At 41.8% G+C, this 24,505-nt stretch overlaps 1 protein-coding gene across 3 annotated transcripts in view; it reads left to right on the forward strand.

Moving 5' to 3' along the window:
• PAMR1 (peptidase domain containing associated with muscle regeneration 1) overlaps positions 1-24,124 on the forward strand; it is a 156,423-nt gene extending 132,299 nt beyond the window's left edge. For all 3 annotated transcript variants that reach the window (XM_033120117.1, XM_033120116.1, XM_033120115.1), the window contains exons 7-11: positions 7,523-7,735; positions 9,584-9,650; positions 20,430-20,662; positions 21,576-21,868; positions 23,333-24,124. In XM_033120117.1, coding sequence (XP_032976008.1) covers positions 7,523-7,735; positions 9,584-9,650; positions 20,430-20,662; positions 21,576-21,868; positions 23,333-23,869 — 1,343 coding nt within the window. In that variant the 3' untranslated portion in view covers positions 23,870-24,124. The remainder of the gene's footprint in view (positions 1-7,522; positions 7,736-9,583; positions 9,651-20,429; positions 20,663-21,575; positions 21,869-23,332) is intronic.
• The last annotated feature ends 381 nt before the right edge of the window (positions 24,125-24,505 follow it).

Below are 24,505 nucleotides of genomic sequence, written 5' to 3' on the forward strand. Positions count from 1 at the left end.
TGGGCCCCTGCTCATTGTCTCCTCTTCTGTAATTGTGCCCTTGACCGGCTGGTCACCCTGCATTCACTTCAACGTGAGCCCTGGTGAAATGGTCCTCTCTGCATCAACAGTTCTGTCTGGTACCACAGGGAGAGCACAGATGTGATGGAACTGGGGGCTTGACTTCTAACAAGTCTCCAGTGGTTATCCTTGGCAGGAACATCTAAATCAGACCTGGTTCCGTTTCACCCAGGCTCCATCCTGGAGATTGAGAGGTTTTCTTTCAGAGAATACAGCAGGCTAAGTGGTGTCAACCCAGTTCAATTGATTGTACCTGACGAAATCTTTGTTGCAAGTCAGACTACAGTTAAGTGCTGTGGATGGCTAGTATTTGTTGAGACCCCTACCCCACCATTCAGACTCATTTAAGGTCCCCACGATTACCTGGATTTTATTCCTTGGGTAGGGTCCTATGTTCTGGTATAATTTTAGAAGCACATTTAAGGAAGGTGCTAATCACTTAGGATAAATTGGTGCTAATGAAAAAAAATGCATCTACATATTCGTATATGTTTATATACACATACGTACACATATACATGCACTTACACAGTGGAAAGTTCACGAACTTAATTGTCAGACCTTCATCTATGTATACATATACATACACATACACATATGTGTATACATAATACATACACATGTCTGGAGGTCTACTCACCTGAAGACCTGAGGAATCAGTAATTGGAAGGAAGGCCCCAAACCATAATTTTATAAGTGCGTAAGTGAAGCTGGGGAGAACCTTGAGATATCTCAAGCCTTAACTGACATCATTTCTATTTCTGGGTTTAAAGGAAAAATCTCCACGTTAAAGTTATAGACAACATCTGCCAATGCCTTCTTCTGCTGGGCACAGAGGAGGCACTCATTAAATATATGGGACAGGAAAATTAATCAATGAAATCAATAATAGCACTTCACAGCCTCTCTCTACCGAAACACATGCTGGACTTCCCAAGGCAAAGCAGTGACTAGATTCGTTGGTTCCTGGGGCTTTTTATAGATCTTGTCTCCATATTTAAGCTTACAGCTTTGAGACTGAAGCAAACTGGAAAGACAAATGTGTTCATGGGAGTCTGGTGTATCATGCCAGCATTCTGCAGTTATTCAGGAAAAGATATTTTGTGAACAAGGATGAAGCAGTGGACAGTGATATAATGGAAAGAGAGGTCTGTTTTCTTGCCACAGCTGGGATCTGCCCCCTGAGTTTTGTGATTATTAGAGGAATGGGAGGTGAGTCCATTCCCTACGTTAGGGACGAAGAGTGCGGATACCTTTTGTCACATTCAGTAGAATTGATCTATTATATTGAGGGCACAGAAAAAGTGGTTTTTGTGTGCACTGAAGAGTCATTTTTCCTAAAAAGATCTCTAGGTTTTCCTGATGTCTCCATCATTATGTCCATTTCTTATAGAACTTCTAGACCATGTCATCTCAGCTGCCTTGTATTAAGTATGAATCTTAGTGTACCAGTCAGATAGGAGAGCAAAAGATATAACTTTATTTGCTTTAAATCAACTTAAATCCAATTCTGAGACCCGTAATTCAGGTTCATAGAAGTTCAGTCTCAGTAATTGTTGGGGTGTCCTCTGTGTCCTCGAGTTGTGGAAAGGTCCCTGGCTTTTTACACAGCACCAAATCATCAGGGAGAATCCTCAGATGGTAGATTTAGGGCCACACCGTTTAGCTTGGGGAAGCCGATTGTTTCAGGGTAGCCAGTCCCATCGGGTAAAACAGCTCTGCTGGCCTGGGGCTGGCCTGGAGCCTGAGAGCATATGAGGAGGCTGGAGGCCCTCTGATGACATTCAGCCCCTCTAGTTGCCCCACCAATCATCCTCCCCACAATCCCCCAGAGTGCTGAAAGGCATGCAGGCTCAATGCCCAGGGCTGAGACAGCTGCCTCTCGGGGGTCTTGTCACCTCCCAGGAGTGCCACCATGGGAAGGCACGAGGTCCCTGATGCACAGAGCTGTCTTAGGTTACTTTCTCCCCAAAACAGTCCATGAGCCAAGCATTTGGGTCCAAATGATTTATTAAAGGAAGTACTCCCAGGACCAACCAGTAAGAGGATTGGGGAAGCAAGATAGGAAAGAGGAAGAAATCAAGCGAGAGTGATTTCAACTGAACGCCCAGCTTCAGCCTGATCCCATAGGGTGCAAGGGGCTATAAATGACACCTAGAGGAACAGGAGTTGGATTTTTGTCCTTCCACACCCGTTAGTCATTGGCTATAGGCAACCCTGGGGTGGCCATGAAGGAGACAAAAATCCAGGTATTTATCAGCTCTTCATACGGGCAAGATGGTACCCATGCCTGAGGGCAAGGTTCCGAAGGTAGCAGGTGCCAGCGCTCAGCAATAAAGCTCCTGTGTAGAAGCTGAGGTGGTAAAAGGATATGAGGGGACCTGGGTGGGGCACCCACAGGGTTCACTACAAAGTTATCACAAAGCCATCCTATGTCGTTCTGTAAAGTGGTATCGCAGCAGACCACCTCATACCATTGCCCTGAGAAAAACTGAAGACAAAGGAAGAGAAATCTTTCTTTGAATGTTTATATGAAACAGTATCTCAGAAAAACGCACTCCCAAGTACAGTTGTTGTTCATGAAATAGCATGTAAGGGCTCGCTGAACTTAATATATTTCTGTTCCCGGGCTGAGTCCCAAAAGTAATAGGGCAATGTGCTATTTATTTGTAATCATGGAATATTTTACTTAGCAAAGCAGGAGGGTGATGTTCCTTCAGGCCAGAGAGGCAGATGTTTTCATTTCTCTTTTGACTTTGTGTGAAAACATCCATCCCACTGAGGAGAAATGAAACACAAAGCCCTTAAAAATCAAGTAGAAAAGATTCATGAATCTGTTCAATGGGGAGATACAAAGGTTTCTAAAAATTGAAGCTATGGGCGAAGAAAAGAGGTCGTTTTGAAATCTAACCCTGGGGAGATGCTCTGATGAGATGCAGATAGTCTGTGAACCCAACAGGTAGATGTCTGAACCAACAGAGGAAAGCATGGATGGAGGGAGTCTTAGAATTCTCTTCAAAGCATCATAGGAGAGTGTTCAGCTTTGGAAAGTACAGGAAATAAATGACAGGGAAGAGAGAATAATGCCCAGTGGATGTTTGATACCGGGGTACAACTTTTAACTTTCATCATTCAAGATTAAAAGAGATGCGTGTCTAAAGACCGTGGTTGGTACTGAGAAGTCCTAATAAACATATTGGACTCAGGTCTGGAAGCCCATCATGGTTACCCATTACCAAGAGGCCAGAAAACAGTGGAATATTGCCTATTATTCAAATATGGCCAATGATGGACCTTTAGACTTCATTGTGGGTTTTTCTTTTTTTAAGGTTTATGAATTTGGGGGATTGATTTTTAAAGATAGTGGGGTGCTTTGTAAATAAAGGCAGCCACGGGAAAAGGAAACTATGTGTTATTTGAACTACTTCTCAAAACCAGCCCAGACAGGTAAGTGATATTATCCTGTTTTACAGATGAGAAAAGCAAGGCCTAGAGAGATTAAGTAATTTTCTTAGGTCCTAGTTCATTAAGTGGAAAAATGAGTAAACTTCTACTCATCAACAAACATTTAATGAGTAACTACTGTGTGCTTGTTCTGGACACTGAGAAACCAAATGATTATTTGAACCTATATTTATATGATCCAGGAGGCCATTCTTTTTCCACAAGAGTCTAGTGACAAAACTCATTTAAATTTGAATTCATGCAAATTTGGATTACTCTATGATTATGCAAATTAGTAAACAGATTTGCATGGGGTGCAAATCAAACAAAAAAAGTATGGAAGACTTAATGCTAGGTTTATAGGCTTAGTAGGGAGGCCCCAAACCGTTTTGCCTGATGCGTAAAAAAAAATAATAACAGAAACAACAAAACTAATAAACAACAAACTTATGCTTACATTTTCTTTTAAAATATTTTTTTTAAGTTGAGGAATATTGGGGAACAGTGTGTTTCTCCAGGGCCCATCAGCTACAAGCCATTGTCCTTCAATCTAGTTGTGGAAACGCAGCTCAGCTCCAAGTCCAGTCTCCGTTTTCAATCTTTAGTTGCAGGGGGCACAGCCCACAATCCTGTGCAGGAATTGAACCAGCAACAGTGCTGAGAGTTGTTGTTGAGAGCTCACGCTCTAACCAGCTGTCCCTCCAGAAGCTCAGCGGCAGCTGGTTGTCATCAATCTAGTTGTGGAGGGTGCAGCTCACTGGCCCATGTGGGAATCGAACCGGCAACCCTGTTGTTCAGAGCTTGCGCTCTAACCAACTGAGCCATCCGGCCACCCCTTTGCTTACATTTTCTGATTATAAAACCTGGGGGGAGGGGAAGTATAAAGGAGCAAAAATCATTTTTAAAATTACAAGCCAGAGACAGTGACTATAATTGCATTAAGGATGTTTTTCCCAGTCCCTTTTTCCCTCTTTGGCTGTTTAATTTTTTTTTTTCTTTTGGTTTTGGTTTTGAACAGTTTTATATATTATATCTACGTGTGGTTTTCTTCCTGTTTCTCTGGCTTTGAACGTTGTAAATCTGTAGGTTGATGTCTTTCATCTGTTTGGGACATTTTCAGATATTATCTCTTTACATATTGTTTTTGCTCCATTCACTCTCTCTTCTCCTTCTGGGATGCCAATTATTGATTCATGTTCTCACTGTATCCCCAGCGTCCCTTTCATTTTGCTGTGCATTTTTCACCTTTTAATCCCTTGGCCTTCATTCTGATTGTTTTTTGAAGTTATCTTTCAATTTATTAATACTCTTAAGCTGTACCTGATTTGCTATTAAACTCACCTGAGGTTTTTAATTTCTGTCATTGTAACTTTTCAGTTCTAAATTCCTCCATTGGCTATTTTTCAACATTTTCAGTTTTTCACCTGAGTTCTCAATTTTGTCTTTACTTTCCTTGCACAAATCCAGTATCATTATTTTTAAGTAGTGTCAAACAACGACATTAGCTGGATCCTTTATAAGTCTATTTCTATTATCTGCATTTCTTTTGAATTTTAGCCATAGAGTCTTGGCTTCCTAACTCAGAAGCATCACTCGACTCTATCCTGGTGATATTCCATGAGCAATGATTTAAAACCAAATAATAATACTCCATTCTAAGATCTCAGCAAGTTTAAGGTGCACTGTTGATTTAATTATAGCTTTTCTGGGGGTTGGAGTAAAGAAACATTATACGAAAAGTACATATGTGACCTGATGTGAGACATATCGCATAATGAAAGAGTAAACATCTAAGAATTACAGAACTATGGCAGAATTCCTCAGCCTTGGCAGACTTGTTTTGTAATCCTCAGTCAGTTTCTCTTTAAGTCTTCTTTTAAAGTGAGAGAAACAAAGGATTTGAGTTGTCCTAAGGCTTTATTACCTCCAAGGGCTCTAGAACTCTTCAAAGTTCCCTCTAGTTAAACTCACATTAAATGGAATACAGAGATGAGAATCCTGCACATAGGAAATCATGGGAAGGCAGCCTAGTGGACCTTGGTAATACTTACTATCAGGCTTATAGTTGAACTGGTTTCTTATCTTCTGCTGAGGCTGATATGGCTAGAGTATAGTTCATTTTCTTTCAATATTTCAGGACTGGTCTTAAGTATCACCCAATGTTTCTTGGCCATGAGCTCTAGGAAGCAAAGCTCAACATGGATGAAGAACTACACTTGAATGGCACAAATCATAGCGCTTTGAGAGGCTAACTGGCCACAGATTCAAGTGCCTGCCCGAGCTGGCAGCTGGTGGGGGCCGTGGCCAAGTGAAGAACACAGCCCCCATGTAAGCTGAAAGCCACTTCTCAATGCCAGTGGATTGTTGCCATGTGGGAATACAGGCCCAGGGTTTCCAGAACTGAATGTTGTCAGGAGCTGATAATACAGATTTTTATGAGAAACCCCTTGATTTTTATGTTGGCCGCTAATTCCATTTTCTAAATCCTGCAAGCGTAACCTACCATGCTTTTGAGATGACTGCAGTCTGTGGGCTCCTGTCAGTTGCTTCTGTGCTCCCTGTTCAGCACTGAGTGAGTCTGTACCGTAAAAAGGAAGCCCCATCTCTGAAGCAGTAGAGAATGCTTTCTCTGCCTTTTCCTCCCACATCCTGGAGGTATTCCTGGAAATACAAAGCACTGGGGCTGAGTCCACGTGAAACTTCGAAAAGTACATTGTCCTCTCTATACCATATCGGTATTTTATAAACAGCTCACTTAGTGAGGTCCCCTTTTTACACTACAGGTGGGGTTTTGGAGTCACCCCCCAGGGCAACTGCTCATATTGCGTAGCCCAGAAGCAGAGTGTCACTGAGTATCACTGTCTACTACAGTAGACAGACCTGTAGTTTGGCTAATATTGGGAACCTTGCCAAATTGCACATAGGAAAATTATTGACTTTTCGTTCTCACATGTTTTAAAAGTGCTATCTGAATGGAGATTGTTTTCTTGCCTGGAGGCAAGTTGCTTGAAAGGTAATTGGATAGTTATGGGAAGAAAAGCATGTCAAATGCATAATTGTATTGTATGGGGACTGTTTCATAGGGATGAGCCAGTGTCTTAGAAGAAATGATTAAAAAGAGACGAGGGAGGCTGATAGAGTGATTGGTACCCAAATTCACCAATTAAAGGTTGCATTCTTCAGGGGACTTACTCTGTGCCCTTAGCAAGTAATATTCAGTATTGTGCCATGATCTATTTGAGGAAAATATGTTATCTATCTGATAGAATATTTCCATGATATATCTAATATCCTGTTCAGTGCTCAGAATAGCTGGTGATGCTATTTCTACTTTAAGTAGCTATTTAACACGAGTAAGGGAAACGAAATACCTTTGTAATGAGTATTGCTTAGTGTTTCGATGGAAAGTTCCATTTGGACATCAAGGGAAATTTGTTGTATCTCTGAATTTATAGAGTTCTCTAGTATTCTTAGCTATAACTTTTAACACACTTATGCGCCTGAAGATGAAATGTAAAATCTAAATAAAATTCATGTCGTATATGCACTCTTGTTTCTAATCAGCTCTACTTTCTGCGTACAACACAAATAGGAAATAGTCTCGTTTAATTGCCCAGGCTTTAATGAACAAAGGAGATGATACAACACTGAAAAGCAATAACCCTTGTATACTGATCATAAAATCTAGGTGAAATGTGTTTTCTTGTCCAGGTTTGCCCAGCTCCCACACTTTGAGAAAGGAATGAACACGATGATATGAGAGCCCGTTGTGGTATGAAATTTATTTATGTAGAGAATGAAATACTTTTTAACTTAAGACTAAATCATTAAAGCGAGGGAAAGATATATCTAATTCATGCATTTTCTATTACGTGTTTTCTCTCGGTGATTCAGTTGAGGTGCCGTTGCTGGCAGGCTCCATATCATTGCATTTTGAATGCAATGAAACATGAAAAGATTCGATTCTAAAATGGAATGCTTCAGACTTTTAATAGCTCTTCTTTTATTTCTCTTTTAGTCGTCGAAGAAAGAAACTGCTCCGACCCGGGGGGCCCCGTCAATGGGTACAAGAAAATAACTGGAGGTCCTGGGCTCATCAATGGACGCTATGCAAAAATTGGCACTGTTGTATCCTTCTATTGTAACAACTCGTATGTTCTTAGTGGCAACGAGAAGAGAACTTGCCAGCAGAATGGAGAGTGGTCAGGGAAGCAGCCCATATGCCTAAAAGGTAATTGGCAAAGATTTCTGAAGTTTGTGTGTCGAAGTAGTTGGAGTTGTTGGATGTTTCAGTGGCTCCCACACGTGTTTTGAGTCCCTGGAAAATGCCTTTCTCTCTTTACGTTCTCACTGGACCCATATGTTACTCTCAGGTTGGAAACCGTCCCTAAAAACATTTGCTTCTGTTTGGGACTGTCCTCGGACCTGCTCGTCCTCCTCTCCACATCTTGATGTGATCAAGAAGAGTGACATAGTTTTCCGAGTAGTTTAGGAAAGATGACAGGGCTGAGTTTTCTATCTGCAAACCCAAGGAAAGAAGGGAAGCAATCCGTATGCATTTCTATAGCTACATTGATCCAGTCTCTATACATTATTAAGTTAGTGTAAGAAATACAAGGACAAAGAGACACATCAGGCCTGCCAGCTTATGTGGAGGAGGGTTTGAAATATTACAAATAACTTTAAAAGACAGTAAATCGTTGAATATTCAAGGCAGAGTTCTAGGAACAGGTGAATAGTGTCCGTTCAAAGAAAAGGGGTGATCGGTATTGTCTGAAGTAGGGACCGTTACGTGAAGTGAGTAGGACTGGGGCCAGTCTGGGAGGCTGCGGGTGGGGGGGAGGGGGCGGAGCGGGGATTTATAGAGATGAAGAGGAGCTGGGACAATATTATATTCCAGTCGGAAGACAAGGGAAAAGAAAAGAGATGTAGGCAGGAGTGAGAGAATCATGTAAACTCAAAGTGAGGCAATCTGGGAGCTAAAGGTAAAAAGGTAGCTTGGGACCAGAAAAAATGAAATGTAGAGTGACGTTTTGCCCGTACCCTTGGGGTGGGGATGCTAGTTTCTTACTGAATTGATTCACTGGTGGCTCCAGGTCAATAGCCCCTCTCTTTGGGGGGCAGGTCACAATGATCTGGCTGTTTCCAGGGAAGAAAAGCATGTCCTTGGCCTAGATTGTCCAGATAATTGCCTCAGTCCTCCACTTTTCCTTCTGGGTGTTTGTCAACAAGCCGAATCATGGGAAAGGGGATGAAAGAAAATGGTTTGTGAAAGGAATAAATCACTTTAGACTTTAGCCAGAAGCGACCTTCATCCCCACCAGCACAGACTCTGATTCTTGATTTCATTAAGTATGGAAACGGTGTTACATATAGCCTTGGAAATTTTTGTCAACTTTTCTATTACAAGTTAATACAACCAAAGGCCCCTAGGTTGCTAATTAGGCGAAAGTTGGCTGCTTGACTGAGAAAGTGAGATGGGTAGGAGTCCTTTTCACTTGTGAAGAAAGGAAGACTTCTTACAAAATTAAACTAGGCTTTGAGTTGCCCTCCAATGATTGTTCGGCACTTTAATTGCAGAGAAGAGACACGGGGGAGTCAGTTACCCAAGATGTATTATCGATGATTGACACTGCTGTCTGCTTTTAAATGAGAACCTTGCAATTCCCTGTGTTGGGCTAGAATGTAGAACCTTCACTTTGACTTTTATTCCATTTTGATCAAGTTCACTAAATACTGTTGATGTGAATAGATAATGCTCATCTATTAGCAACCATTATTTCAAATCACCCAGGTGGAGCCGCTTTCCAGTAAGTGTTTACTTGGGTTCTTGGGGCGGGGGGTGTCAATTTCGATGAAAGGCAGCATGCTCTTTTGCTTAGGTTGCTGTCCAAGCTTAGCTGATATGTCCCACCTCTGAGAGCCTGGGGAATGTGTACCTGGTATCCAGAAAGGGTGCTCAGGTATGAATCTGAACTGAATGATGTGAAGTTAATATGGAAAAAGATTATGCAGCATTCTCTCTCTCTCTCTCTCTCTCTCTCTCTCTCTCTCTCTCTCTCTCTCTCTCTTTTTTTAGCCTGCCGAGAACCAAAGATCTCAGACCTGGTGAGACGGAGAGTTCTTCCAGTGCAGGTTCAGTCAAGGTGAGGTTGAAACACCTCAACTGTGCTTTAAAAGCAAATGAATGTTCCCCTCCCACCCACTTGCCCCATTTGTGTTTGGCCAAAGACAGTCTGAGGTTCCTTAGGGACACTCAGTGCTGAGTGGCCAGGGAAGAATAGGGCTTGTTAGATGGTGGCTTGTTAGCCAGCTGTCTTTAGTCAAGAGGTAGCAACTGTTGGAAGATGTACAGATTTCACTGGATCGTGGGAAAGTAGGTGACTGGTGGAAGCAAGACTCTAAGATAATATTTGAGGAACTGGATTTTAATACATAGAAATTCCTGAAGTTTCAATGTGTTTATTATGGCAGTTTCTAGGGAGATGGCATTCCTGCCTGATGCAGCCAGCTATGGAAAATTCTTCTTGGTAGTAAGAACCAGGTGAGGCAGGCTGGTGGAGCCCGGGAATTAGAGCTCAATGACCAGCCCTGATGAGAGCATTGAGCCCTCAGGTAAATGCACCCAGCCTTTCTCCTGGAAAGACAGAGGGAGGCCACCCAGGTGGGAGAGAATAGGCCCATTTCTACATCTCTTCCACTTATTTTGTAGGCAATACTGTTCTCATGTCACCTCCCACCATTCTCCCCCGCTCTCTCCACTCCAGGCACATAGGCTGCTTCGCTTTTCCTCTATCCCTCCAAGCAGATTCTGCTTCAGAACCTTTGCACGCGTGTTTCCTTCTGTCTGGAACGTGCTTCCATTGGATTCCACCTGGGCCTCATCCTCACTTCCTTCCGGTCTCTGCTCAGTGTGTACCTGGCAGACTGACCTTCCCTGACTGTCCTTTAAGAAATAACAACCCCAGCGCCATCGTGGCCGCCAAGCTGACATCTTTACCCAGTGCTCTCTGGCCTTCACTATGCTTTGCTTTTCCTCTCAGCATCCATCTTTACCTGGTGTCTTACATCCTGTTTTATGGTTTATTTCATCCATGTCCATCTCCCCGCCCCGATCCACCAAAAACATGTGAAAGTTACAAGTGCAGAAACATTATCTGTTTCTTCATGCTGGAGTTCCAATACCTAGAATAGTGTCTGCCACAGAGCAGGCACCTAGTAAATAGTTTTATTTATTTATTTATTTATTTATTTATTTATTTATTTATTTACATTTATTAGGGTGACAATTGTTAGTAAAGTTACATCAATTTCAGGTGTACAGTTCTGTAATACATCATCTATATCTCACATTGTGTGTTCACCACCCAGAGTCAGTTCTCTTTCCATCACCATGTATTAGACCCCGTTCACCCTCTTCTAGTGTCCTCCACCCCCCTTACCCTCTGGTAACCCCTGAACTATTGTCTGTGTCTATGAGTTTTTGTTCCTTCATTTGTCTGTCTTGTTCTTTTGTTGTTTTCAGTTTTGTATACCACATATCAGTGAAATCATAGGGTTTTCTACTTTTTCTGTCTGACTTATTTCACTTAGCATTATAATCTCAAGATCCATCCATGTTGTCACAAATGGTCCTATTTCATCTTTTCTTGCTGCTGAATAGTATTCCATTGTGTATATATACCACATCTTCTTTATCCATTCATCTTTCGAGGGACATTTTTGTTGTTTCCATGTCTTGGCCACCGTAAATAAAGCTGCAATGAACATTGGAGCACACATGTCTTTAAGGATAAATGTTTTCAGATTTTTTTTGGGTAGATACCCAGCAGAGGGATTGCTGGGTCATATGGTAATTCTATTCTTAATTTTCTGAGGACCTCCACACTGCCTTCCATAGCGGCTGCACCAGTCTGCATTCCCACCAACAGTATATGAGGGTTCCTTTTTCTCCACAGCCTCTCCAACACTTGTTACTATTTGTCTTGTTGATGACAGCCATTCTAACTGGGGTGAGGTGATATCTCATTGTGGTTTTTATTTGCATTTCTCTGATGGTTAGTGATAGACATTTTTGCATATGTCTATTTGCCATTTGTATGTCCTCTTTGGAGAAATGTCTCTTCAGGTCCTCTGCCCATTTTTCAATTGGGTTGTTTGTTTTTTTGTTGTTGTTGAGTTGTATTAGTTCCTTGTATATTTTGGGTATTAGCCCCTTATAGGAGGCGCTCTTTGCAAAAATCTTTTCCCATTCAGTTGGTTGTCTCTTTATTTTGTCGATAGTTTCTTTTACTGTGCGGAAGGTTTTAAGTTTAATGTAGTCCCATTCATTTATTTTAGCTTTTACTTCCCTTCCCTTTGGAGTCAAATTCATAAAATGCTCTATGAACCGATGGTCCAACAGTTTAGTACCCATGTGTTCTCCTATGCAGTTTATTGTTTCAGGTCTTATGCTTAAGTCTTTGATCCATTTTTAATTAATTTGGGTACATGGTGACAGATAGCAGTCCAGTTTCATTCTTTTGCATGTGGCTTTCCAATTCTCCCAGCACCATTTATTGAAGAGGCTGTCTTTTTTCCATTGTATGCTTTTTGCTTCTTTGTCAAAAATTATCTGTCCATATTTATGTGGGTTTATTTCTGGGTTCTCAATTCTATTCCATTGGTCTGTGTGTCTATTTTTCTGCCAATACCATGCTGTTTTGATTATTGTTGCCCTGTAGTACAAGCTAAAGTCAGGGAGTGTGATACCTCCAGCATTGTTCTTTTTTCTTAAGATTGCTTTGGCTATTTGGGGTCTTTTGTGGTTCCAAACAAATCTGATGATTTTTTTGTTCTATTTCTTTAAAAAATGCCATTGGTATTTTGATGGGGATTGCATTAAATTTGTATATTGCTTTGGGCAATATGGCCATTTTAACTATATTGATTCTTCCAATCCATGAGCACAGAATGTCTTTCCATTTCTTTGTGTCTTCTTCAATTTCTTTTAAAAATGTTTTATGGTTTTCAGCATATAGGTCTTTCATATTCTTGGTTAAGTTTATTCCTAGGTATTTTATTCTTTTTATTACAATTACAAAAGGAATTGTTTCTTTAAATTTCTTTTCCTGAGATTTCATTGTTAATATATAGGAATGCACTGGACTTTTGTGCGTTGATTTTGTAGCCAGCAACTTTACTGTATTCATTTATTGTTTCTAAAAGCTTTTTGGTGGAGTCTTTAGGGTTTTCAATACATAGCATCATGTCATCTGCAAAGAGTGACAATTTAACTTCTTCGTTCGCAATTTGGATGCCTTTTATTTCTTTCTCTTGCCTGATTGCTCTGGCAAGGACTTCCAACACTATGTTGAAAAGCAGATGTGATAGGGGACAGCCCTGTCGTGTTCCTGAATATAGAGCAAAGGGCTTCAGTTTTTCACCATTAATTATGATATTAGCTGAGGGTTTGTCATATATGGTCTTTATTAAGTTAAGGTATCTTCCTTCTATACGTATTTTATTAAGTGTTTTAATCATAAATGGATGTTGTATCTTGTCAAATGCTTTTTCTGCATCAATTGATATAATCATATGATTTTTGTCCTTTATTTTGTTTATGTGATGTATCATATTGATGGGTTTGCATATGTTGAAGCATCCTGTGCACCTGGGATGAACCCCACTTGGTCGTGATGAATAATCTTTTTAATGTATTGTTGCATTCGATTTGCTAGAATTTTGTTTAGGATTTTTGCATCAGTATTCATCAGAGATATTGGTCTGTAGTTTTGTGTTTTTTTTGTGTTATCCTTACCATGTTTTGGTATCAGGGTAATGTTGGCCTCATAAAATGAGTTAGGGAGTACTGTCTCTTCTTCAGTTTTTTGGAAGAGTTTGAGTAGGACAGGTATCAGATCCTCTTTGAAGGTTTGGTGAATTCACTAGTGAAGTCATCTGGTCCCGGACTTTTGCTTTTCGGAAAGTTTCGGATGACTGATTTAATTTCCTTACTGGTGATCAGTCTATTTAGATTTTCCAGTTCTTCGTGATTCAGCCTAGGAAGGCTAGATGTTTCTAAGAACTTGTCCATTTCTTCTAGGTTATTGAATTTGGTGGCATATAATCCTTCATAGTATTCTTGGATGATCCTTTGCATTTCTGTGGCATCCGTGATAACTTCCCCTCTTTCATTTCTGATTTTGTTTATTAGTGTTTTTTCTCTTTATATCTTAGTCTAACCAAGGGTTTGTCAATTTTATTAATCTTTTCAAAAAACTAGCTCTTTGTCACATTAATTTTTCTATTGTCTTTTTGTGCTCTATTTCGTTTAGTTCTACTGTGATTTTTATTTCCTTTCTTCTGCTGACGTTGGGTTTCATTTGTTTTTCTTTTTCTAATTCTTTAAGGTGTAATGTGAGGTTATTTATTGGGATTTTTCGTTTCTTGAGATAGACCTGTAATGATATAAATTTCCCTTTAAAACTGCTTTCACTGCATACCAAAAATTTTGGTAGGATGTATTTTCATTCTCATTTGTTTCTATGTATCTTTTTATCTCTCCTCTTATTTCTTCTTTGACCCAGTCATTCTTTAAAAGTATGTTGTTTACTCGCCATGTATTTGTGGTTTTTCCTGCTTTCTTTTTGCAGTTGATATCCATTATATTTCAAACCCTGGTGAGTAGAGAATATGTTTGGGATGATTTCAATCTTCTTAAATTTGGTGAGGCTAGTTTTATGTCCCAATATATGGTCTATCTTTGAGAATGTTCCATGTACACTAGAAAAAAATGTATAGTCTGATGTTCTAGGATGAAGTGTTCTATAAATGTCAATTATGTCCATTTCATCTAATGTGTCATTTAAGGCTGCTATTTCTTTATTTATTTTCTGTTTGGATGATCTATCTATAGCTGTCAATGATGTATTTAAGTCCCCTAGTATAATTGTGTTTTGGTCAATTTCTCCCTTTAGTTCTGTTAGTAGTTGCTTGGTATATTTCGGTGCTCCCTGATTGGGGGCATAATATTGATGACTCTTACGTCTTCTTGTTGTATAGTCCCCTTTATCATTATGAAATGTCCATCTTTGTCTCTTGTTATGTTTATTATCCTGAAGTCTGTTTCATCTGATATCAGTATGGTTACACCTGATTTTCTCTGGATACCATTTGCTTGGCGTGTCAATTTCCACCCTTTCACTCTGAGTCTATGTTTGTCCTTGTAGCTAAGATGTGTCTTTTGGAGGCAGCATATGGTTGGGTTTAATTTTTTGATCCAATCTGCTACTCTATGCCTTTTTATTGGTGAGTTCAGTCCATTTACCTTTAGGGTGATTATTGATATGTGAGGATTTCCTATCATTCTATCTTTGGTTTTCTGGTAAGACTGTGTCTCCATTGTTTCTTTGTCTTTTTATTGTTGTCTATTATTTCTGTGTGGTAGTATTCTATGATTTTTCCCTGTTTCTTCTTTTATTACATTATATATTTCAGTTCTGGATTTTTTTTTGAGTCGTTACCATTAAGTTTATGTAAAAGAAAGTTTCATATTTAGAGTATTCCATTTTCTTCAACATGCTTGCTTTCTCCATTCCCATATTCCGGTTCAGGCCTTTACTCCCCCTCCCCTCCACTTTATGCTTTGGTTGTCACATATTATCCCCATTTATGCTTGTTGAATAGCCTCCTTCAGTATTTTTTGTAGTGCAGGTCATGTGTTAGAAAATTCCCTCAGCTTCTGTATGTCTGGAAAGGTCTTTATTCCTCCTTCATATCTAAAGGATACCTTTGCTGGGTATATTATTCTTGGCTCATAATTTCTCTCTTTCAATAGTTTGAATATTTGATTCCACTCCCTCTTGGCTTGTAAAGTTTTTGCTGAAAAGTCTGATGATGATCTAATGGGCTTTCCTTTGTAGGTTACCGTCTTATTTTCCCTGGCTGCCTTGAGGATTCTTTCTTTGTCTTTAATTTTTGACAGCTTTAATAATAATAATAATACAATGTGCCTTGGAGAAAGCCTGTTGGGGTTGAGGTAATTAGGTGTTCTATTTGCTTCTTGGATTCGAGGATCCAGTTCTTTCCACAAGTTTGGGAAGTTCTCGTCAACTATTTGAATATACTCTCTGTTCCCTTCGCTCTTTCTTCTCCTTCAGGTATGCCCAATATTCTTATATTGCTCTTTCTGATGGAGTCAGAAAGTTCTTGTAGAGTTCTTTCATTTCTTTTAAGTCTCAAGTCTCTTTCTTCTTCCATCATGTCATTTCCAGATTTCTATCTTCGATGTCACTGATTCTTTCCTCCATCTGGTCAACTCTACTACCTAAGATGGCCATTTCATTCTTCATTTCTTTTATTGAGTTCTTAATCTCCAGAAATTCTACTTGGTTGTTTTTTAAAATTTCAATCTCTTTGGTAAAATGTTCATTTTGTTATTTGATTATGTTTCTGAGTTCATTAAACTGCTTGTCTGTGTTTTCTTGCATCTCGTTGAGTTTTTTAAGAACTGCAATCCTGAATTCTCTGTCATTTAAGTCACATATTTCCATGTCTTTAAGTTCATTTTCTGGAGACTTTTCATTCTCTTCCTGGTTACCTTGGTTATTCATGGCAATTAATGATTTGTTATTTCTCTTCCTAGACATCTACAGGAGTAGGTTCTGCAACAGGTTGATAGAAAGAGGTCTTTCTTTTGTTTTCTAGTAGGTGTTTGTAGAATGTTTTATTTTCTCTCTGAATGCAGCCTTTTATTCTCTCTCACGCTGTAGTGCCATGTTTTCTCTGCACTATTCCGGCTTCTCACACAATGAGGGGATTTCTGGAAGGTGGGCTTCTCCTCTGTGAACAGTTCACCTGGGTCATACAGCGCTGCCTCCATGGGCGTATGTAGAGAGCTTCTGAAGTTCCAAAGCTCTTCCTACACCAGATTTAGAGCCCGTGTGTTTCAGCATCTGTGTTTACTGTTGCAGGAATCCTCCCAGATATGTGGGGGTAGGGATGAGGTAGGTTGTGAGAGGTAGCCCAGAGCAGTGGCGACGACCACCACCAAAGCCAGTCCTGCTTCCATGGCTCATTCCCCTTTGCCAGAACTAGTTCAGCTACGAGTCCATGTCTGCCGACCATAGTTTTCAGAACTGCAAATATTCTGTTATTTTGATCTGACACTGCTACTGTTCTGCTTCTAGCACTGGGCAGGTGGGGGCAGGACGAGCTCTGGGAGGGTAGGGAGGGGGCAGCTAGACTCAGTGCCTAAGGCTTCCGTTCTCTGCTCAGCAGTGAGGGCTTAAACCACCGTTTTCAGTCTTCTTCCCTCAGTCTTTGCTCTGAGGTCTCTGCCGTGTGTGTTGGGTTCAGCCGTGTTATATGCTGTCCCCTCAGCTCTGTGGGCCATAAACAGAGCCCTAGCAGTCCAAGTTCTTCCATCTCCTAAGCTGTGGTAGTTCCAGGATGCAGCAAGCTCGGAGCACTGAGCTAGGTCTGCGTTCTGAGTCCTACACCTGTGCAGCTCCGTCTCCGCACTTCTCCCTTTCCTCTTCCCCTGCTTGTGCAATTTGCCCACCTTTAGATGATTTCAGTAGTGCACCTCTTAGTTTTGCCTGTCTGCTGTGCAGGGAGTCCTTTGTGAAGTTATACTTGTTCAATTTGTTGTAAATTCCAGAGGAGATTTCAAGAGGCTCACCTCACACCGCCATTTTCATGACGTCCATGAATATTTATTGAATAAAAGAATTGGATTGACAAATAGGGGTTCATGTGTGTCTCTCTTTAGCGCTGGGTGTTCTTGGGCATGTCCCTAAACTTGCTGAGCTTTTTGTTTCCTCATTTGAAAAATAAGGCCAATCATAATAACACCTGTTTCCGGGGGTGGTTGTAAGGATCAATGCAACACTAACTTCGAATGAGTGTTTGCTCCGTGCCCCGTTGTTCTTCTGAGTGCTTTGTATGCATTAGCACATTTAATCCTCACTACAACCTCTGAAGCAGGACTTCATATTAACATTTTATTACTGGTTTTATTACAGATGGGTAAATTGAGGCTCAGAGAAGTTAAGTAATTTGCCCAAGGTCCGACTGCTAGAAGAAGTGGCAAAGCCAGCATGCAAATCTGGGTCTTTAGGGTCTGAAGTCTTCAGGGCCTGCTCCCTTCTGCCAGCACTATGCCTTATGTAAAGGCCTTAGCAAAACGCCTTTTCATATGAACACTTGTGAGCAGTAGCTGTTGTTCTTAGAAATAGTGACAGTGAATCCCACTGAGTAGAACTGACCTCAACCAAGTGACCCGAAATGTTCTTAAATCAGGATATTTATCAATCTCTCACTCTTCTTTCGGTTATCTCATTCCATTTCTGTCTTTACCTTTATAGGCAAGGCATTTGCTTGGGAACAGGGGCAGTGGAATCCAAATTCTGCCCCCATCTCCCCACCCCACTCCCACCCCCCGTTCTAATCCTTGTAATTCACCTGGGTCTGGACTTTCACTTAGTGAGATAAACCTGACACTCCTGTTCTTGCCAAGAAGACATCTTGTAGAGGAGATCCTGGGCTGTTAAAAAAGTCCACTGAGCTGTGCGTTAAAATTTTTTTTTTCAATTACAGTTAACATTCAATATTATTTTATATTAGTTTCAGATATATAGCATAGTGGTTAGACATTTATATAATTTATGACATGATCCCCCTGATTAGTCTAGTACCCACCTAACACTACACATAGTTGTTACCATATTATTGACTATATTCCTTATACTGTACTTTACATCCCTGTGACTGTTTCATAACTACCAATTTGTACTTCTTAATCCCTTCACCTTTCTCACTCATCCCCCAAACCCCCTCTCATCTGGCAACCATCAGTTTGTTCTCTGTATCTATGAGTCTGTTTCTGTTTATTTTGTTGTTGTTCATTTATTTTATTCTTTAGATGCCACATATAAGTGAAATCACATGGTATTTGTCTTTCTCTATGTGACTTTCTCTATCTGACTCAGCATAATACCCTCTAGGTCCATCCATGTTGTTGCAAAGGGTAAGATTTCACTCTTTTTTTATGGCTAATATACTATTATATATATGTACCACCTCTCCTTTATCCAATTGCCTATTGATGGGTACTTACGTTGCTTCCATATGTTGGCTATTGTAAATAATGCTGCGATGAACATCGAGATACATATATCTTTTCAAATTAGTGTTTTGGATTTCTTCAGATAAATACCCAGGAGTGGAATTCCTGGGTCATAAGGTAGTCCTATTTTTCATTTTTTGAGGAACTTCCGTACTGTTTTCCATAGTGGCTGTTCCAATTTGCAATCCCACTACCAGTGAACGAGGGTTCCCTTCTCCACATCCTCGCCAGCCATCATCCATGATAGGTGTTTATTCTGTGAATATTTGGTAAAATCTACCTGTGAAGCCACCTGGTCTAGGATTTTTGTTTGTTGGGAGTTTCTTGATTACTGATTTGATTTTGATAATTGGTTTGTTGAGAGTTCTTATTTCATCTTGATTCAGTCTTGGAAGATTATGTTTTCTAGGAATTTATCCATTTCTTCCTGATTGCCCAGTTGGTTGGCATATAATTGTTTGTAGTATTTTCTTATAATCTTTTGTATTTCTGTGGTGTCAGTTATTGGGCTTTGCATTTTTAAAGCAATTATAGTGGGAGGTTAAGTGGCAAGGTGCCAGGTGTCACATGTAAATGAGAAAGCAAGCCTAAAACTCAATTTTAAGGGGATTTCTGGAAAACAGACTGTTGGAGCAGGGATATGGTGGAACAGCCAGGCTTACCCAGGAACCTCCAAAGGCAGTGTAGACCTTCACCAGATAGGCCAAAAAATGAGATTGTCTGCAAGTTCAGAAGCTCCCTGAACTGCAGACCTGGTTCTAAACATGAAATAAAGATTCGTTGAATGAAATCAATATGGATGGAATATTTGCTCTGAGCAAAGCACTATAGAGACACATGAAATAGATTGCTTAAGAGGATATCAAATTGGTGCTGGAGAGACACCAGGGTGGAACTCACGCCTGCTGAGCACTGCCTTGGGTACCATCTTAGCTTCCTGTGTGCCCTCCAGCACGCCCACTTACTCTTGGCTTCCTTTCTCCGTTCATTTAACAGGCATGAGAACATTGATTCCTAAAGGAAGCCTGACTTTTCAGTTAACAGTCGTTATGTGGCTGACTGATATGAAATGAACATGAGCTGTACAATATGCGTACATCCCCCCCAAGAATCCCAGAGTGGTCTCTGTGGGCTTCAACCTCAGGGCTTGTTTAAAAAGCCTTTTCACATTTACACACAATGCTCCATATTGTTCCCAATCAATGTGCCCTGAGAGAAAGTTCTATTCTCTGAGGTGTACTAATTATATCTGCTAATTGCTAAATCAAATTATTGTATCAACACAGTTTAGTTCGAGATAATTCCTGATGTTGCCCCGTTATGATAATGGTTAGAGAAAAAAATATGCCTAGATTTCTCTCATTCAAATTAACTTCCTTTCCTGTTTAATTTCACAATTATTTGTATGTATGTGTGTGTGTGTGTGTGCGTATAGCATTTCTTTGGATAGCAGCTATTATGTCAGATATTATCCTCTTTGATTAAAATCCTGGGCAGCGGGAGGCATGCCAGAAATGGAAATGGAGGAATAGAATGAAGGTTGACGTGTGCAAGAGAATTTGGAATTTGCTCAGTGGTAAAGTGAAAGTGTGTGTGTGTGTGTGTGTGTGTGTGTGTGTGTGTGTGAGAGAGAGAGAGAGAGAGAGAATGAGAATGAGAGAGAGAGAGAGAGAGAATGAGAATGAGAGAGAGATAGCTGTTGTTTATCCTTCTTCTGTAACCAAATACCTCCATGAGGTTAGCATGGAACTAAAAAGTCCACAATGACTATCTCTCGCCCTGCTTTCTCTCTCTGGGCCTGTGTGTCCCTGTGTAGGGAGACGCCGTTACACCAGTTGTACTCATCAGCTTTCAGCAAGCAGAAGTTCCAGGGTGCCCCTACCAAGAAACCAGCCCTCCCCTTTGGAGACCTGCCCACTGGGTACCAACATCTGCACACCCAGCTCCAGTATGAATGCATTTCGCCTTTCTACCGCCGACTGGGCAGCAGCCGGAGGACATGTCTGAGAACTGGAAAGTGGAGTGGGCGTGCCCCGTCCTGCATTCCTAGTGAGTCAAGACTTGTTCTTGGGCTGGAGTGGCTTATTTCTGACATGGCTACCTATGAAAAGCCATTATCCTCTTCTTGGGAAAAGTTCCTTGTCCAAAGGCATAGTCCTCCAATACTTTCCCTAGCTTGGTGATTTCTGAAATTCCACAGTTAGAGTTTCTTTCCTTTGGCTTAAACTCATTACCCAGGAAAAATTAACACATTAAATCTTAGATGAACTTATTGAGAAGTGGGGCACACATTTAGGTGGATAATTGTATCATACGCGTATTTACTTGGAGAAAAGAGAGAGAAGTCATTAAATACAATGTGGGGAAGGGGTTAAAGGTGCTAGAAGGCTTCTAGTTATGTCGTCTTTGTTACCCTGTCTAAGCCCTAGTTTTCATCCTCGTTATCTAATGATACTAATTAGGTTATTATTAATTAGATAAACAGGTTTACTCAATAAGGTTATATTGATGATTACTGAGATAATATGTGGAAGTGTCTGGAATAGGGTCTTGCACATACTAAGCCACCTTCCCCATCCTTTTGTCGGAGGAAAACAGTATGGTTTAGTTCATGATGGTCTATATATTGATAACCATTGATGGTCATGATATATTGAGTGTAATTGTTTTTATAAATCATCTCACCCTATGAGATGATTGACATTACTATATCCATTTCGCACGCAAGAAGACTGAGGCTCTAAGAGATTAGGCAACTTGCCCAGTAAGTGTTTGGGATTGGAAGTCTCCAATTTTAACCATAGACTTTATATCTGACCACCTGAAGGTGGTTGATTAATATTTAAAGGGTAAAGAAAAACAAGTTAGCTGCTTAGTGGTCATGACACCCACGGCACCCCAATGACACCCTTTGGATGGGGAGGTCTGAGTTGATCTTACTGAACTGGTGCTTTCTCCATAGTTTGTGGGAAAACTGAGAATGTCACTGCTCCAAAGAGCCCGGGGCTGCGCTGGCCATGGCAGGCGGCTGTCTACAGGAGGGCCAGCGGGGTGCATGGTGGCAGCCTGCTCAAGGATGAGTGGTTCCTGGTGTGCAGCGGTGCCCTGGTGAATGAGCGTACTGTGGTGGTGGCTGCCCACTGCGTCACTGACTTGGGGAAGGTCACCATGGTCAAGACAGCAGACCTCAAAGTTGTCCTGGGGAAGTTCTACCGGGATGATGACCGGGATGAGAAGACCATCCAGAGCTTGCGGGTGAGAGAAAGCTGCAATCTGGAACCTGGGTCCCTGGTTCAGCAAACTCCCAGCACTGGGAGAGCAATGGCTGTGTCAGTCATGTCACCTGAGCACTTTAGCACCCAGCCCAGAGCCTGACATACAGCAGGTACCCAATATGAACAAGTACTAGAAAGGGGGCATCGAGAAGGACTATGGAGTCTTTTCCCCCTTAAATTGTTTTAAAAATAATATAGTAACTAATATTATCTATCATTATGGTCATCAAAAGTTAATCACCTATTATGTTTAGGTCCCTGTACTCGATAGGCTTTGAGGACATAGAGAGGTTTTATCCAAGATATTCCCAATCAATTTATAATATTCTTCTCTCTTCCTGCCTGCTCCCTTCTTCCCTCCCTCTCTTCTGTCCACCCTCCTACCTACTCACTCACCTATCCATCCCTCTGTCCATAAGTCAGTTGGTCCATCCATCCATCCATCCATCCACCCATCCATCCACCCATTGATCTTTTCATTCATTAATCCATCCATCCATCCATCCATCTTTCCATTTGTTCATCTATCCATCCATCCATCCATCTATTCATACATCTATCTGTCTATCCATTCATTCATCCATCATCTACCCATCCATTGATCTGTCCATTTGTCCATCCATCCATCCATCCATCCATTATTGAACTCCCACACCGTGGCAGTCACTGGGAATAGATACAGAACTGAATAAGACATGGTTTCTGTCCTGAAGAGTCCACAGGCTAGTGGGAAAGAAGACTAGTTGTGTTGTGATTAGTTTAACTCAAGAGAAGACCTGAGGAAATATGCCCAAATGTAGTTGAAATAACAGAACATATTCATAAAATGTTAGAAGGTATCACAGACATAAGCTCCTGGAGGCCCCCATCAAAGACAGTGATCAGCAAGGATTGGGACAATCAGGGAAGACTTTGTGGGAAAGTCTTGTGGAACATTCTGGGTATAGCTCTAACTTACTAGGTTGAAGGTAAATGAAATGTTTGCAGTGGACCAGGGATTGCAAACTGATAGTCCATGGGGGTTTGTGTTTAGATCGTGCTGACATATCATTTTTTTAATCAAGCATCTGCCAACATGTGAAAATCAGGAGGTTTCAGACAAAGATCTGGAGTCTATTCTCTGGTAAAGTTAGAATGCAGGCCCATTTCTGCGTGGCAGTGGTCAGCTGGAACCAAGTGGCAGTGGCCACTTTGGATGGGGTGTGCCTCACCTGTCCACTCCATTTATTTAGCGCCATCCCCCAAGCCCCAGGACGCATTTCCGTTTGCAACCCTGGAAATAGAGCAGTTGCTTTCTGCGATGCTTTGAGCAAAGTGTCTCCCAATAATTGCAGTTGTCTCCTAGACATTGTCTCCGGATAATTCCGCCCCAGGGCTTGCCTGTTCTTGTCCCCTGTGGGGGTGGCTGCTCACCCCTGCTGTCCACTCCTCCTTGCATTTATAGATTTCAGCAATCATTCTGCACCCCAACTATGACCCCATCCTGCTGGACGCTGACATCGCCGTCCTGAAGCTCCTCGACAAGGCTCGCATCAGCACCCGCGTCCAGCCCATCTGCCTCGCGGCCACGCGGGACCTCAGCCCCTCCTTCCAGGAGTCCCACATCACCGTGGCCGGCTGGACCGTCCTGGCGGATGTGCGGAGCCCCAGCTTCAAGAACGACGCGCTGCGCTCGGGGGTGGTCCGGCCAGTGGACGCGCTGCTGTGTGAGGAGCAGCATGAAGAGCGCGGCATCCCTGTGAGCGTCACGGACAACATGTTCTGTGCCAGCCGGGACCCCGCTGCCCCTTCTGACATCTGCACGGCAGAGACGGGGGGCATCGCGGCCGTGTCCTTCCCGGGACGGGCGTCCCCTGAGCCGCGCTGGCATCTGGTGGGGCTGGTCAGCTGGAGCTATGACAAGACATGCAGCCACAGCCTCTCCACCGCCTTCACCAAGGTGCTGCCTTTTAAAGACTGGATCGAGAGAAACATGAAATGAGCCTCGGGCCCACCGAGAAGCTTTTCTGGGCGTCCGTCCATGCGTGTGTTGCACGAGGCAGTGTGGACCTGACTGACGTGTGAGTCTGCCTGTGATTTGGGCTGCGTCAGGGCTTCTGATTTCAAGGACAAAACTGGTGGAGGATGAGGAGAGCTCACTTTCTGTTAGGCTCCTGCCGCCCTGACTGCTTGCTTGGACCATTGGGAAAGCACCTGCTTGCAAGAACCGAGTGTCTTAAAAAACAAAAACAAAAACGAACCAAAACAAAAGACTAGATGAATAGCAAAGAAAATGTTCCCCTTCAGCCGACCCGGTGGCCTCCCAGCTGCCCTTCCATGGTGCACATGTCACAGTCCGCTCTGGTGGAGAGTTGCCCGGGAGGTCTGGGCTTCATCAGGCTCCAGCCAGACCGAGTTCCAAAGAGCTGCCTGCAGGAAAGCCCGGGACAGTGGGTGTGATGGCTGGCTTTGGTGCACACGGCCACAGTGCAGTGTGGTGCTGTTCCTTCCCAAGCCCCTGTACACATTTCAATAAAACTAGGTTGGCTTCTGACCTTCAGAACAAATTCTGATTCCTGCCTGCTGTTTCTCTGAGCTACATGTGTCGGGGCCAGTGGCTGAGTGACAGCCCTTTAAA

The sequence above is a fragment of the Rhinolophus ferrumequinum genome, chromosome 11 (assembly GCF_004115265.2).
Source record: "Rhinolophus ferrumequinum isolate MPI-CBG mRhiFer1 chromosome 11, mRhiFer1_v1.p, whole genome shotgun sequence".
Lineage (NCBI taxonomy): Eukaryota > Metazoa > Chordata > Mammalia > Chiroptera > Rhinolophidae > Rhinolophus > Rhinolophus ferrumequinum.